This window comes from Rosa rugosa, chromosome 3, assembly GCF_958449725.1.
Source record: "Rosa rugosa chromosome 3, drRosRugo1.1, whole genome shotgun sequence".
NCBI classification, from domain to species: Eukaryota; Viridiplantae; Streptophyta; class Magnoliopsida; order Rosales; family Rosaceae; genus Rosa; species Rosa rugosa.
In genome coordinates this window covers 45,066,979-45,083,799 of record NC_084822.1, presented here as the reverse complement: position 1 = coordinate 45,083,799, position 16,821 = coordinate 45,066,979, and the positions used below count along the sequence as shown (strand labels likewise).

General features: G+C 37.4%; 3 protein-coding genes across 3 annotated transcripts; all 3 read left to right on the top strand.

The window, feature by feature from the left end:
• Positions 1-2,446: 2,446 nt before the first annotated feature.
• On the top strand, positions 2,447-5,023 carry LOC133738614 (small nuclear ribonucleoprotein SmD1b). Its single transcript, XM_062166189.1, has 4 exons — positions 2,447-2,590; positions 2,698-2,774; positions 4,379-4,570; positions 4,694-5,023. The coding sequence occupies exons 1-4, from the start codon at positions 2,577-2,579 to the stop codon at positions 4,756-4,758; spliced, it is 348 nt and encodes a 115-aa protein (XP_062022173.1). The 5' UTR covers positions 2,447-2,576; the 3' UTR covers positions 4,759-5,023.
• A 792-nt stretch (positions 5,024-5,815) lies between these two features.
• On the top strand, positions 5,816-6,331 carry LOC133739291 (outer envelope membrane protein 7). Its single transcript, XM_062167034.1, has one exon. The coding sequence runs from the start codon at positions 5,933-5,935 to the stop codon at positions 6,140-6,142; it is 210 nt and encodes a 69-aa protein (XP_062023018.1). The 5' UTR covers positions 5,816-5,932; the 3' UTR covers positions 6,143-6,331.
• Positions 6,332-8,919: 2,588 nt separating this feature from the next.
• Positions 8,920-12,979, top strand: LOC133739818 (F-box protein At2g27310-like). The gene is made up of 2 exons (XM_062167625.1): positions 8,920-9,318; positions 11,708-12,979. Exon 2 carries the CDS (start codon positions 11,727-11,729, stop codon positions 12,843-12,845), a length of 1,119 nt encoding a protein of 372 aa, XP_062023609.1. The 5' UTR covers positions 8,920-9,318; positions 11,708-11,726; the 3' UTR covers positions 12,846-12,979.
• Positions 12,980-16,821: the final 3,842 nt, after the last annotated feature.

The following is a 16,821-nucleotide window of genomic DNA, read 5'->3' as shown; positions in this document are numbered from 1 at the left end:
TCAGCCTGCAAATCCACCGAAGAGCGAGGTCAGTATCAATTAAGATGAGTTGCTAGGTAGGGAAACTTGATGTTATGTGACTGATGATGAATTGTATGAGCTTATTGAGACTCATTACCATTAAAATGCTTGCAATATGTGCAATCTATGATTATTGAGAGTCAATAGCACTAAAATGCTGCAGTATGTGTAATCTATGATTTTATGGACCTTCTAAAGATCATTAACTTTAGTTTCTGAGGGTCAGTAGCTTTCTGAGATTTGCTTGTTCTGATGGAAAATGATGAGTTTTGTGACTCAATAGTACAAAAGAAATTGTATGAGCTTTAGTTTCTGAGGGTTAGTAGCCTTAGCTTCATGATTTCACTAACACTATGTTTATTATCCTCAAACTTGTGTTAGGAGAATAACTATTGGTTCTGGTTTTCGTAATTGAGTGTTTCGAATTGGTTTGCTGGAGCTTTGTAGAATAGAGAGGCTGATTCATTTTTTTTTTTTTTTGTGATCTTCATAATTGACATGCTCTGTTGGAGAATGTTGTTATAAGTCAGTATGATGTTACTTAGACATGTCTTAAAATGTTTGGATACATAATGGTGCCGAATTGTATCGAGTTTATGTTCCATAATGATTACTTCATTAACATGTCAAGATCATTCTTTGAGTGACATCTTTAAGTTTATAATATGCAATGATGACATATGTGCCTTTCTGTATGTGATGGTTGATTTAAGAGGTTTGAGATTGTGAATGGTATAACTGAAGTTAGAGAACCATGTGTATTGAGGGTTAGTATGCTATTGAGGGTCAGTAACCTTATGTGTATTGCAACCTCATTTGATGTTTATATATGAGGATAAATAGCTTTAGCTTCATGAGTACATTCGCTTGATTGCATGAGGTATTAAACTCAAATCTATTATCGGTTCAGTTGAGCTTGCGATTTTGGACAGATTTGTTAGCTTTACTTTATGGAAGGGTCATTGAAATTATGTCTACCTATAGGCTCTATGGATGTTTGATCTTATTACTGCTGTTAGTCTTTTTTTTTTTTTTTGATTGAAATTCTGGTCATTGATCTGCTGCAACTGTGAGGATCTTTTGATTAGGTCCTTTGTATTCTTATAAGCTACATTGGTTTTTTAATCAAATTGAGGGTTAGTACCCTATTGAGGGTCAGTAAACTATTGAGGGTTAGTACACTATTGAGGGTCAATACTCATATATTTGCATTTATCATATACACATATTAATCACAAATGGCAAAGAGGAAAGCTGCTACAATAGACAAAAATGATGTACCGATTGAAGAACATGAGAAGAACCATGGTGGAGAGATTTCTTCACCTTGACAAGAGCTGGTATTCGAAAGTAGGTGATAATTGAAGGCAATCAAAGACCATGTGTTGGATTGGATTAGGATTAAGATTTACATTTGATCATTTTGAATCGTTTTGTTTTGTTAAGTGAGATTAATAGCAAAATGTTGATCTTTTGCGGATATGGATTTGTGTTTGTGAGTTGATAGGATTTTGATGAAAGTAAATCGACAGAGATGCAGGTTTTTTGTAGTCTCTTCTTTATTGGTTAATGTTAATGGATCGATTTTATTACTAAGTTTCAAACAAACAAAAAATGGTGCAAGGTCACATAACTTTGGCTCTTTTATGTGTATACAAACAATTCAATCGGTTAATCATTTAGAATTGCCTCTAGAAACTGGAAAGAACTGCAAATCGTGTATATCAGAATGATACTAAAGCTCAGTACATTAAATATGCAATTCCTCAGAATGATACTGAAGCCCAGTACATTAAGTCTATAGAGGTTATTTTGGTAATTTGGGTTCAGCTACAGTACCGCAAGGGAATTAGAAAAAAAAAAAAAAACAGGCATGCTATATGGGCTGAGATTGTAGTTATTGGTAATTTGCCATTTTTTCTTTATATCAAATTATTTTCCTATCATTTTTTTAAGCTATTCTCACTTCCAATCGGTGAATTTCGATGAATAACCCAAATACGATATACACTATTGAATATGTCAGATGGAATGCACTCGCTCTCTTTCTCGCACATGAACTACCGTCAAGGTCTTTTTCCTGACTGTGGTATGATTCACCGGCGAGTCGCCCTGCGAGGCGCCTCTGGTCGTCCTCTAGCACGCGGTGGTCATATGCATTGGAATACTGGATTCTGTATGTTCCTCTATGACATTGCGTTTTAGTAGGAGCCGTGCCGTACTTGGCAATCAATCGTTCTATGCTAACATCTTTTGAGTTTTGACGGGTCATGTTGGGCCAAAGCTCGTCATTGCGGCGGAGTGGCCCAATCCAGTATACACACATCTTCAGAAAGGTCCAATTGATAGACCGACAGCTTTTGGGGTGTCGTAAAGTAGTCCCACTATATATAAGAAGGGCGTCTACTTATTTGATGTCGTTTGCTCAGTCTTTGCTACAACCCGAGCCCTAAGGTTAAAATCAGCTAGTGCGGCACAGACAGATCCCCCCCAACTCTCCCGCTTTGTTTTTGGAAAAACTTGGAGCCCTAGCTCTCCAATTTCTCATCGCCACAATGAAGCTCGTCAGGTCAGTCCTCCTCCTCCTCTCTCTTTCTCTCTGTAAAATTTCTCAGTTCTTTACTGTAATCGATGTATTGGTTTGTACTGATACGCCTTAATTTTGACGATGTGCAGGTTCTTGATGAAGTTGAACAACGAAACCGTGTCGATCGAGCTCAAGAACGGCACCGTTGTGAATGGCACCATCACAGGTTTCCCTCTGCTCCTTTCTTACCGTTTTCTCTGCTTTATCAAGTTTGTACCGTTTAGGGTTTAATAAAACCCTAGGTTTTGCGCCGCGCTGTTACTCTTCTCTTTTAATTAGCTTATAATGGAATTGGTTGCTACTTGCTAGGTTTTGGTAGCTTAGACCGCCCTTATTTGTTTAATTCAATCTTCGAATCATGGAATAGATAAGATGCTGGTTTCTCTTTGTGTGAAATCTCCCTCGTCATTGTTTGCTTTTAGTGAAATCAGATATTCCCACTATTGAATCACAGCGGAGCCTTGTTTCATATGGAGTTAGAGAATTAGGTTTGCACGCCTCTGGGGGTCAACCAATTCTTGTAGTTTGAGCATGTAGAAGGATTACCAGGAGACTGTTACCACTCAAATTAGAGTACACTAAGATGCAATTGACTGGTTTTATGAGTTATTAATGTCTTGTTGAGTGTAAGTTTGTTGGCAATTTGCAACACTTTTGTTGCTCGTAAGTCTGAGTTTGCTTCTTGCATATAATATCGGAAAAATATTATCTTAGACTTTGGGTTTGCTCCTGCCTGGATATGTCCATGTATTTAGAATACTGAACTTGTTTTGGGCACATTTACATCTGTATGAGGTCAGACTGATTTAAGAGCATCATTACACTTGCATCAGTTGTGTAACACAGTGTTTAAAAGTTTCCACATCAGATAGTTTGTAGGCATGTATCGTATTTGAAAATATGCTTTAAAATACTTCTGCTTGTTGTTGTTGTTGTTGTTTGAAGTTGTGGAGTCAAAATCAGATCTTGCAAATGTCCTTGACTAGTTTTGCTCTGGCTCCAAACCGTGGATGGCATTTCAGAAGTTTGAAGTTATGAGTTTCGAATTATTTCCATTTTTGTTTTTTGAAGCCCAATAGCCAGAGTTTGTGGATATACTTAACTTTCAAGGTTTGGGGTGTTGGTTTTCCCGGGCCTCAAGCCAAGGATGCCATATCAGAACATAAAGTGCATGAGCACAATGATTCTGAAGTTGCATGCTTTGAAATGGCTTCCACTCATCAAAATGGAGGTCGGAGTCAAAAGAGTCATAACTAGTGAATATCCTTACATTGGGGTTTGAAGATTTGTATAGTTTTGGTCTGCCTCCAAACCATGGATGCCATTTCAGAACACGAACACAGTGATTACTTCCATGCATTACTTGATAATTCCTTAGCTAAGCATAAGTTACCAAGTTCAGCAGAACTCTGGAGTCCTTACTTTGTAATGGCCGGAAGATGCTTTTAAGTTTGTTTTCAAGCATCTTCTCTTATTGTCCAAAAAAGGAATGTGTTCCTCAAGGAACAGAAGTTTGACTTGAATTGGTAAATGGTATTGCAAAGTGCTATGGGGAAATGATTTGATCACTAATCTAAAATATGTATGAGATGAGTCTGTGTACATCCGTAATCTAATTCAACTATAACTTTAAAACAGTTAATTTCTGTTGCTACTGTTCAAAGTAAGTTCTTGTTTCAGTTTTTTTTTTAAGAATTGAACTTAAACTTGTTAAAGTTTAACAAGGGGGAAAAGTAGCTGTTCTGACTTGTAATTTACTGCTTGTTACAGGTGTAGATATCAGTATGAATACACATTTGAAGACGGTGAAACTTACACTCAGGGGGAAGAATCCAGTGACTCTGGATCATCTCAGTGTGAGGGGTAACAATATTCGATACTACATCCTTCCTGACAGCTTGAATCTTGAGACTCTGCTGGTCGAAGAGACGCCTAGGGTCAAGCCCAAGAAGCCAACTGCAGGTACTACAAGCTTGTATTTGGCTTGGACACCTTCTCTTTTGAGCACATTGTTAATTTACGATCTTTGATATTGTGAATCACTGTCATGAATCTTCTAATTGCTTTTACCTTTAAAAATTTCAGGGAGGCCTGTGGGAAGGGGAAGGGGCCGTGGACGTGGACGCGGTCGTGGCCGTGGTGGTCGTTAAATACGCCACATTGGTTAATTTTTGTGGCAAGAACTTGGCCTGCCTGGTTTGTAAACACCTCTGTAGGACGAACTTGTTTGTGATCTTGGAGACATGAAATGAGCGGCACTTTTTCCTGGTTATGTAAACACCTTTGTAGGAAGTACTTATCTATGATCTTGGAGACATGAATGAAGCATTGCACTGTTATTCGATTGTCTATTCCCAGTGAAATTCTTAAAATGGTATTATGAACTTGGTAATCAATATGCTTTTGACTTTCTCATATCTACTTTCCTTTTGGGTTGTCCAAAATTAGCTTTCATTATGAACTTGGTAATCAATATGCTCTTGACTTCTCATATCTACTTTCCTTTTGGGTTGTCCAAAATTAGCTTTCCTTTACTTCTCTGAGCCAGTTGGTGGTTTTCCTGATTTTCAGAAGTCATGTACATATGGCCATGACCATGTGCAGCATGAAGGAGCATCACCATGTCAATGCGCATCATGCGATCGCCATAGGCATAAGCAGCTTTAAGTAGTATTAGCTTCTCTTTTACATTTCTCAGCTTCTACCTTCTTTTACTGTCGTGGTTCATATTACCCTTTCTCTTTCTTATGGGACTAAGGGCTTACATGAAAATGGGAAATGCACCTCGAGCTGAGACCAGTTTAGTTTGTCTTCTGTTCTGTTGGTTTGTATTAGAAATGTTTGTTTAAAGTGATTTCTCGAAAGCTGACAAGTAAGAAGACTAATAATCCACTTCAGGTATGGACAGATGCTTTCAGCTAAAATCGAACCCGAGTACTCGTTACCTGGGGCCTGGGGGTACGGGGCTTGGAAGCTCGTGGAATTTGCCCCCTGCACCTTGTGGTTAGGAGTTTTTTTCTTTAGTTAGGGGTTTATTTCTCTTATTTTCTTGGGGAAAAAGCTAAAATGCATTATTTACTTATTTTAAAATGGATAAATACAGCGATATACAGTGTAGGCATTTCCAAACTGTGCGATTCTCAAACAAATCCAAAATGGGCCACAGGCCCAAAATCCGAAAAGAACCCTATATATAACTCTCCTCCCACTCACCCAGTCGTCGTCGACTGAGACTCGTACAGAAATTTGAAACCTGGTCAAAAGTTTTACTTGCTTTCAAAGGAAGAACGCGAGTGGTGGTGAAGCAAAGGGAAGAAGACGGAGATGGCGAAATCTTCAGCTACGAAGCAAGCGGCGATTGTGCTCGGAGCCCTGGCGGTCGGATGGTTGGCCATAGAGCTCGCCTTCAAGCCCATCCTTGACAAGGCCCGATCCGCCATGAACAAGTCTGACCCGGCCCGCGATCCCGACGACGACGTCGTCGAGGGGGAGGATACCGCCACCAAGACTGACGAGACCCCCAAGGATGCTTGAGGTAGTTCAATTGGGGATTTTTGAGCTTGTGGGATTTCAATTTTTAGTTTATGTTATGTTATTATTCACCAGTTTGCTCTTAATTTGAACTCTGTGCTGTATTAAACCCTATCTATTATGGATTTCTGTGCCTTATTGAAACCTTTGGCATCGAACTATGCTTCCATGGATGAGAATTATTTAGTTGAACTCCTGCCACAGCCCACAGCCCACAGGTTCTATTTTCTAGAAGAAATCTAAATCATTCCCAGGAAATCCCATTGATAATTTTCCAGGCTTGTGCCTCTGGGCTTGCTTGTGTATGTTGGGCTCTTATGACATTACATAAGCCCATGACAATTGGGTTTAGGAACAATGACCTGCCCAATATGTTTCATCCCTTTTATATTTATAATTTATCTATATTATATTTAAGAAATTCTTAGGCTTGCTCACCATAACTGATTTTTTAAAAACTTTTATACCTTTAGAATATTAAATAACTTTATATTATTTTAGATTAATTGCCAAATTGCTACCCAAGTCTCGATTTACTACTTTAGGTTTTATTTCAGTCATTTTTCTACTCTAGGTTTTTAAAATTAGCAAATTTGCTACTATTTTAGCTCATTCTCTACCCTTCCTTCAAATTTGCTACTCTAGGCTTTTAAAATTAACTAAATTACTTCTCTAAATTTTCAAAATTAGCCATTTGGTGCTTTAGATTTTCAAAATTAATCAATGTTTGGATGAAGAAGTGAACAAATTAATATGACGAACATGTGGCAAAATTGGCTAATTTTGAAAACATAAAGTAACAAATTGGCAGAAATAATACTTAGGGTAGTAAATTGGCTGAAATAAAATCTAGGGTAGCAAATTGACACCAAGGTGAAACCTAAGTTAGCAAATTGGCTATTAAGCCTATATTTTTCTAATTGTTAGTGACTTTTCATCCAAATATAAATATATAATTAATAAAAACAATTATTATTTTCAAAAACTAGCTACCAACGTCTAGAATGTTAACCACCCACTTCTCCACACCCATAGGCTCGTTTGGCAGACCTGACTAGAATAGATTAGTATCCATGACTGACTTGGATTGAATTGGAAATAGATTGGATTGTAAAATCTCAATCTTACTCAGTGTTTGGAGCAACAATATACAAGTTGGACTGAAAATTGGATATCTAAAAATTAAAGAAAAGCAAGAAGCTCAACACTGACATAGATGGAAACAAACAATTCCAGATCAATATCGAATTCACCATCAATGAAAGAGGCCTATCAGCTTAGTCTTGAGAAACCCATAGGCGGCGGCGACAAACATTGAATCCGGTGATCGGATTATGTTGCGGTGCGGCAGCGACGATTAGAGAAGTAGGTGGTTCGGAAGGTTGAAGACGAAGATGGAGGTTTGCCAATTAGTTGTGGTACTGGGAGAGAGCGCCATGGTTTGAGGGAGGGGCGGGGGGCAAGTACGTGGTTTTCATTCTCTAATATTTTATCGTGGTTAATTGAGTGGTGGGTGAATGGATAACTTATATCTTACCTCTCTAACAGGATTTGTTATCAAAGTCTGACAAGATAAATATTTTCTAGCAACAAGGTATTCAAGGCTCCAAACACACACACACTGATCAATCAGATTGGATATATCTTATCCTATTATGTCCTTATATGAAGGAAACAAACGCGGTCATAGGGTGTGAGCAAATTTTAGTCTACTATAAGTCTATAATTAAACAAGAAGTACTAAGAAAACCCTACCATTCCAATCGATCACTATAATTTCTTAACATTTAAATTTATCAGTATTTGAGCGATATTAAAAGTGTGTTCAAAATTATGTATTATTTATCAATTTTTATTAATGAATGAATCTAGATTATCAAATTTTTATCAAAATTGAAATCAATATCGTGAACGTGCTTGTACCTACCGAATGCAAAGCCACTATTTTCTAGATACTACACTAGAAATGCCTAGTTAATGTTTTGTATAAAGCTGAAGCCTGAAGGTATGGAGCATTGGCATCATGTCGTTATCAAATAGAGTCCAGATTTTTATCTTATGTAATATTACGACATGGAGCTTAAAGAGAGACGTCCATATATTTCTGGTGCTGGCGAGGTGTCATCTTCTCGGAAATATTAGTTTAGAAAGTCCCCCCCCATCATTTAGGTTTGTGATGAATTTATAAAACCATCACATCTTGTAGTTCTCACCGGTCGCCTATAACCGGTGACCAACCGGGCGATAGACTTGGGACCTATCAGAGTTGAATTGAGGTGGAGCTTGGGAGTGGTTGGTCATGGCTTCTTGTATAGAGGGTAGCATATGAACATGAATGATATTGAAGAAGCCAAACCACCATTGTACTTGTACAGAATGGCCCATAGTGGGAGATGATTGATTGATTGATTGACTGGTCCAAGTACTATATTGTTGCTTATAAATTGTGGAATCATACCAAACACACGGGAAGTAAGTAGAGAGATTCTTACGTAGGACAAACGTACCACGTGGCGGGAAAGTATGGCTGAAAATTCTCTTTCATTGACCTAATTCATGTTAATGCTCCCTCCTCCCCTTAAAATAGGAGAAAAAAATGAAAAGAAGATCATTTTTTTTTGGTAAGAACATGAATTAAACATTTTTAAGAATCCCTAATGGAAACACTAGTTACAAGAATTCTCACTAAAAAAAAAAAAAAACAAACAAACACTAGTTACAAGTGGATAGATAGAGGTGGGTATAAATGAGGACATATGGCATGGGTTGGTCCAATAAATTCTACCAATGATGTGGCCAAACTTGTGTGGTTAAAACAAAATAGACTGGTCGCATTTGCAGAGAGTTTCGACTTTCGAGAGAGAGAGAGCCAAAGCTACAAAAATCTCATAACTTGTACTTGTTTCCCTCTTCCTTGTAAATAATTTGGTAACGAAGACAAAGAAAGGTACTGTGCACCAGTCCATAACCTTCCAAAAAACTTGTGGAAAGTGACTCACGACTCTCTCACCTCTTTGATCAAACACCCTTCATCGGATTTGCATACCTTTTCTTTAAGGTTCCTCCTTTCTTCCTCTTCATTGGAAACTACAAAAAGTCAAAAGGTTGCCGGCCTCTTGTGTTTTGGTTGCAGCATCATTGTTCTTGTTCGTGGGAGTTGTTCATGACTAATCTATGAGGTTGGTAAAACCAAACCCAGTTCCTGTTTTTTCCAGTTTCTTGGTTCTGATTGTGCAAGAGTTTCATTTCTTGTTTGTGTGATGAAGATTTTTTGTTTTGGTGGGTTAGTTTTGATTTGGGTGGATTGTGTTTCATTCATTGATCAAGGCATCCCTATGGAAGCATTTAGATTGGAACCTTTTTCTTTTGAAGTCACAAAAGAAAGGGAATTGCCCATGATATGTTTCATTTTCTTCTGCAGAATTTTGGTACTCTTTGAGTTGCCTTTTTTGGTTCCTACCCTGTCCGCCTCTTAAATGTTTGGTCTTTATTGCGTGTATTGATTTCTGTCTTTATCATTTTTGAATTGAATTTTTCAATCAATTACGTGTCTCATTTGCCAAGGAGAGAATCCAATATGTGATGTATAGTCATTCATGTTGGAGTACTGTTCTGTCAGATTTATCTTCTCCTCTTACTAAGTCATTATCTCTTACTGCTCATAGAATGAAAACTTGGTTTTGTATATTTTGGTTTCAGAGGTATCAATGCCTTTGAATTCATATGAAGCCTGCATTATGTAGAACAATATAAGTCAGATATGACCTTGGTATCTACTTTTATTCTGGATTGTGGATATGTAAAAAGAATAGAAGAAGAAAGAGCTCCTCTCACTATGCCTTCTTTCCAAAACCGTAGTAACTGATTGAGTTAGTTGAATTGGTGATTGCTAACTCACATATTTAGAGAGTGATTATCTCTGGTTTAGGTTTTTTACTCATCCTGTTTGGTAGTAATTGCCATCTTTTCTAACTATACACACACTCAAGTTGGGTAGTCGGGATATGCATATAAGCATCAGACTCTTTTCAATCAATGCAAGAAGTATATTTAATTGTTCATTCCCCAATTGTTGATTTGAAATGTTTCATGTCTTTACGCTTACATTAAACAGAAGCAAGTTCAAGATCCCTCAATCTGCAAGTCTTCTTTGTTCAATTTTCAAGGAACCACTTGCAACTCGGCAGCTTATATAGTAATTTGACTGATTTCTAATAGTTCTATATAAAACCCAAAACAGTCTTTTGCATATAGTGGTCTCCCTTGTACTGTTTCCTTAATTATTCCATTGATGATTTAAGTGGTCTTTGGGGATAACAATAATGTTATAACCTCTTTCTTGTACTATTTCCTTTATTGGTTTCAAACTTTTAATGTGGATCTAAGTGGTCTTTGTTCTTACTCTTCTGTATAGTTCTCTTTTAAACATACCTCCACAAAATGCGATAATTGTCATTTCACTTTCTTTTCCTTCTTTTTTCTTTGTACTGTTTTTAAATCTTTGTGTTCAGTTTTGTGAAAGATCAATGTTTAGGATTATGTTTCATGGGGACTGTATTATGTAAGTGTTGGTTATAATGTTCCTGCTTAAAATGATTGTCATTTAAACACTCCACAATAATGTGATAATTGTCATCAACTTTCTTGTCCTTTTTTCTTTCTACTCTTTTTAAACTTTGTTCTTTTTTGTGAACGATCACTGTTTAGGATTATGTTTTATAGGGACTGTATTATCTTTGGGAGGAATTTAAATGTTGGTTATAATGTTTCTGCTTAAAATGATTTTCAAGCTTGAAGCTTTGAGTTGAATTATGAAATTGTGGGTGCATTTACTGCATTGTCCTGCCAGACTAAGTTATCATTATGAACACCTTTCCTCTTTCTTGTACTGTTTCCATCATCGGTTTGGATAATGAGTTAAGTGATCTTTTGGTGTAAGTAATAATGTGATAATGGCAGTTCACTGACTTTTTTTCTTTCAAGTCCTTGTTACTGACTCCCCTTTATTTATTTATTTTTTTAATGTCCTTGTTCGGTTTTGTGAAGATAAATGGTTAGGAGCTTAGGATTAGGTTTTATTGGTTTCTAAGAATCTTTGAAAGGAATGCAATACTTGGTTATCTTAAAAGGATTTTCAAGCTTGGAGCTTTGATTTGACTAATGAATATTTGGGAGTAACTACTGTTTTCTCCTTCATAGTCTTCTTCTATTTTTGGTTCTTTGTCCAATCACTTCAAATTACTGTCAAACATTTGTCCAAAAAAAAAAAAAAATTACGTGAAACTTGGTTACGCATATAAACTTTGTAATAGTTAGTTCCCATGCTGGTAGTGGATCAACTATAGTTACTCTACATATTTCAAGTTGGGGGCAAAGCTCTCTACTAAAGCACATTATCAAGTAGTTGACGTTAAAATACTATTCTAGAATGAATAAGAAAATGGTCGTATGATTTGAAGGCACTTGTTTGTGTAACTTGTTTTGAAATTGTGTGATTTCATATCATGAAATTATTTGTGAATAGTTGGAGTGCTATAGTTGGATTTATCATATGGCTTTGTATTTCAGATAACAGAGATCGACTACAATGTCAGTTGCACCAGTTGAGAACATGGCATCTTTGAACACAGACCTTTTCTATGATATATTGAGACGTCTCGATGGACCAACTTTAGCTACTGCAGCATGTACATGTGCAGCATTCTGTTCCATCTCAAAAGAAGAGAGGTTATGGGAAGATGTATGCTCTTCTATGTGGCCTTCGACTAATAGGGAAGATGTCAAGAGTTTAATATCGTCCATTGGTGGGTTCAGAAAGTTCTATGCTGATTGTTTTCCCCTTATTGTAAACAAGGAAGTTACTGACTACCAATGGAATGACTACCTTGAGTACCCGGAAGAATGGACCGAAGCTGAATATTACGGTGACATGGATGAGTTCGAAAGTATATCACCATCAGATTTTGTTTCAATTGTGGACATCCGGTACAAGGATAAACTAATTTGCTCAAAAGTTCTTTGGGGGATTCCAAATGCAAACGGCTTCAATGGTTGGTTTTACAACTGCCCATTTCGAATTGATCTTCTTACTTATGCAGCTAGAGATGATGATGACGGGGAAGCTTTCCTTTCTGTTGCTAACGGCCTGCCACCAATCACATCTATGGAGACAGAAAGGAAAGATGGGAAGTTATGGCGGGGGCTCCGTGATGGCCTCCGGCTTAGTTGGATAGTCGTAAATAGAAAAATGAAGCAAGCTGCTAATCTTGCTAGCTGGTGCCCTATTGGTGGTCAAAGGCATTGGCCAACAGACAAGGACTTTGTGATTCGCTTCGGATCCATTCTTCCTGCTAGAGACATCCTTCCTTGTCAAGTAGTGGAATGCATCCTCAGCATGAAGTTCCGAGTGATTTGTACTGAAGGAGAAGGTGCTGAGACAACCCTCAAGTTAACAGAATTGAGCATGCAGTTAGAAGACATGGAAGGTTCTCATGTCAATGGAAGAAACAGTTTGCTAATTCTCAAGGAAGCGCTGAGCTGCCGCCGTAGCAAAAACTACAGTGAAGTTCTTGAGTCGTGCAATTTGTACTCGAAAGTGCAGAACGAGCTCAAAGAGGAGAAGATGAGAAGCGAAAGCAGGTTAGATAGACTTTGTATCTTGAGTGGCATTGCTGCATTTATATCCTTCTGTTACTATGTATTGTGAAGACATTACTGGTTTTTGTTCGCAACACTTAACTGAAACAGCTCTGACAAACATTCCGCGTTTGTACTCTTCTGATGTAAAATTCAAATCTTGCTTCACTTAATCAAAAGGTTTTGCCTGCGTTTATTCTGAAAGTTGTTTCAACAGCAGAATCTGCTACATTGCAATCTGCAAAACCTGTCTGTCGGGACATGGGAACCAACATTGCTGTCGAGTTCTTGACTATATTGCAGAAGCAAGTTCTAAACTTTGTCCTTCATGTCTTCTGTGCAAATTGTTTGTTTTCTTTAGCTGGAGAACATGTAGATAACAGAACAAAACCTCAATTACAACCTGATCCGAATAGATCAAAGATAAAAAATCAAGAAAGCCAAATGATCTCGAAATCATGTGCACAGAATGCAAAATGTTTCGGTTTGCAACTCATTTTGTTGTCTATTTCCCCATTACAAATGGACTGGAAAGTGGGAGGGGAGTGCTGCATTATGAAACTGAAAATGGGGAATCTCTGATTAGTAATTAGTATTATTATTAACTAGGCCTGTAAATGGATCGGGTTCGGATCGGATCGACCTAAATCCAAATCCGTTTACTAAAAAAAAAATTCGATCCAAACCCGCTCCGTTAACCCGGCGGATCATTGATACCTCGATCCAAATCCGTACCCGTCGGATTAACGGATACCCGATCCGCTAATCCGATCCGTTTATAATTTCAAATATTTTTAAATTTTAAATAGTAATATTAAATTTATATCATAATATCTCATAAGATATTAATAAAATATTAAAATAACATGATCTACATGAAGAGTATCACCAAAAATAAAATTACTTATTTTTGACAATAATTACAAAGACTGCCTCTTAGATTTCTGCAAAAAAGTAATATTAGAAATCTTTAATATTTTATATTTTATATTTTATATTTTTAAAAAATAATAATATATTAATAAAAAATAATATTTATTTATTACTAAAACGGGTCGGATCATTAATGGATCGGATCGACCTAAATCCAAATCCGATCCGTTTATTAAACGGGTTAACGGATTCGGATCATTAACGGATCAACGGATCAAAATGTTCGATCCAAACCCGTTTAATAGCTACGGATCTGGAGCGGGTCCGGATCAAAATCCGGTCCATTTACAGGTCTATTATTAACCCACAAAAGATTAATAATTGAGATTTGACACACGTGTGGTACCACCGGAATTTAGCTGTCATGTACTAGTTTCATTGTTAATATTAATTTCTTATCTTCAATTATTTATCTTATTTCTGTTTTCAGAAAAGGAATATATGCAAGGCACCAATATTCTCAACTAGATAATTAATTGATTTGACCCCAAAATTCGGGAAGATTGTGGCTTGTGGGAATGGGTTGGGGCTTCAATTTTGCAATTATATATATATATATATATATATAGAAAGCCGTTAGAGAGCGGACGTCCGCAACCCAGAAAAAGTGCGGACATCGCTCCTCCGGCCTCGATCGAGCGGCAACGGCGCGGCGCGGCTTGCCGGAGGGACGCTGGGGGTCGTGCGGAGGGGTCTGCGGTCCGGTGGAGTCGCCGGCGATGGTTATGCGGTGCTGCACAGAACCTGCAACTGCAGGTGAGGTGGCTGCCCAGAAACCGGCAAGCCCGACCTCCTCCGACCTCGAACGCCGGCCAGCAGAGGTCTGGGACGCCTCCTGCCTCCCTCCGGCCAACCCCGCGCCGCCGCTATCGCCTGGAAGCCGCTGCTGCATCGACGTCCGCACTTTAGCGAAAGTGCGGACGTCCGCTCCTAATCGGGCCTCTATATATATATATATAGGATTTTTCTCAGGTAAGGATGTCCTTAATTTTTCTTATGGAACGGATTTACTGTTTTCACCCACTTTCCAATCACATTTTCACATCTTAACCGTTCAGTTTTTAGGTCCTAATGTATGGATCACCTTTGCAAAATTTCAGCCAATTTGGTGATCGTTAAGGCGTCCAAAATGCAATTTACACGAACGAACCGAATCTGTCGAACCGGAACCGTTCGTTTACATTGTTGTAATTTGCAGTTTTGGATGTCTTAATGATCACCAATTTGGCTGAAATTTTGCAGAGGTGATCTATACATTAGGACCTAAAAACTGAACGGTTAAGATGTGATGTGAAAATTTGATCGGAAAGTGGGTGAAAACCGGAAATCCGTACCTAAGAAAAACTAAGGACGTCCTTAGTGTAGCCGGACTGTATATATATATATATATATATATATACAGCCCCTTTTTGGCTGCGTACGTCTGTTCCTAAGCTAAGGAACGGATTTCTAGTTTTCACCCACTTTTCTATCACATTTTCACATCTTAACTGTTCAGTTTTTAGGTATATATGAGTAGATTACTTATGCAAATTTTCAGCCAAATTGATGATCGTTAAGGCATCAAAAAATGCAATTTACCATTATAAACACGAACGGTTCCGGTTCGACAGATTCGGTTCGTTCGTGTAAATTGCAGTTTTGGATGCCTTAACGATTATCAATTTAGCTGAAAATTTGTAGAGATGATACATTAGGACCTAAAAACTGAACAGTTAAGATGTGAAAATATGATCGAAAAGTGAGTCAAATATAGAAATCCGTACCTTTTGCTTAAGTACAGATATCCGCTCCTGAGCAAGGTTGTGTGTGTGTGTGTGTGTATATATATCCATTATTTCCTGGTTGTTAACATTAAGGATGGTGACCTCTTCCCATTTTCTTTCTTATCATCTATTTTGTTAATATTAACTTCTTCTTTTTTTAATTTTGAAATTTGTCAAATGTTTCTAAATTTCTCATTCTAGCATTTGTGGCTAGGGGTCGTCAACGGGCCGGGCCGGCCCGGCCCGGGCCCATTCATAGCGGGCTTGGGCCGGGCCGGGCCTTGGTATATTTTTAAATAATAGCGGGCCGGGCCGGGCCGGGCTTTATTAAAAATAGACGGATCCAAGCCCGTCTATATAAAGCGGGCTTTGCGGGCTTTTTCGGGCCGGGCCAGGCTTGACCTTGCGGGCTTTTTTGGGCCGGGCCTTGCGGGCTTTATGTATAAATAAATATTTAAAGACACAAATATATTTTTTTTTAATCAAGCTTTGGAAATTCATTGGATAATGATCAAATACAATCAAAGATAACATATCTATAATTTTATATTGTACCAAAAAAAAATCTTTATTTATATATAGATACTAATTTATTGATAAATAAATTTTTAAAGGCACTAATTTTTTATAAATCTATATTTATACATCAAACACTCCAAAGAGCAACATATAGCAATTCAAAGAAAATGAGAAAACTGACCGTTGGATGTGATTATTACAATAAATTAAGAGTGTGGTTAAAAATTTAGTCAATTTCACCATAATTTCGAACCCGATCGGATTGGTCAGCTGTAGTCACTTGCATGTTTTCTTAGTTGACCGATGGAGTGATGAACGCAAAACTTGCTTATTTTTTTACATCACGTTTGTAAATATTTCATCGATGGATGTGTGTGGACGTAAGATAAAAATTTCAATTTTTAATTACAAATACGTTGGCCTATACTAATTTGTCTCCTAAAGTTGCATGACTTATACATTGCATTTAAATTGTTGAAGTCCATTCTAAAACAATCATGAAGTGGAAGATGAATTTGGAGAAACCAACCGCTCGATTGAGAGATTGTAATATTTAATGGTGGTTGTAAAAAATCTAGCCAATTTGGTTATCGTTTCGAATTCGATCAACTAGGTCAAACGTAGTTACTCTTATAAACCTATATTTATATACATACACTCCAAAGAGCAACCCCTATCAATTCAAAGAAAATGGAAAAACCGACCGTTGGATGAGTTTATTACAATAAATTATGAGTGTGATAAAAAATTTAGCCAATTTCATCATATTTTCAAATTCGATCGGATTGGTCAACCGTAGTCACTTATATGTTTTCCTGGTTGACCAAT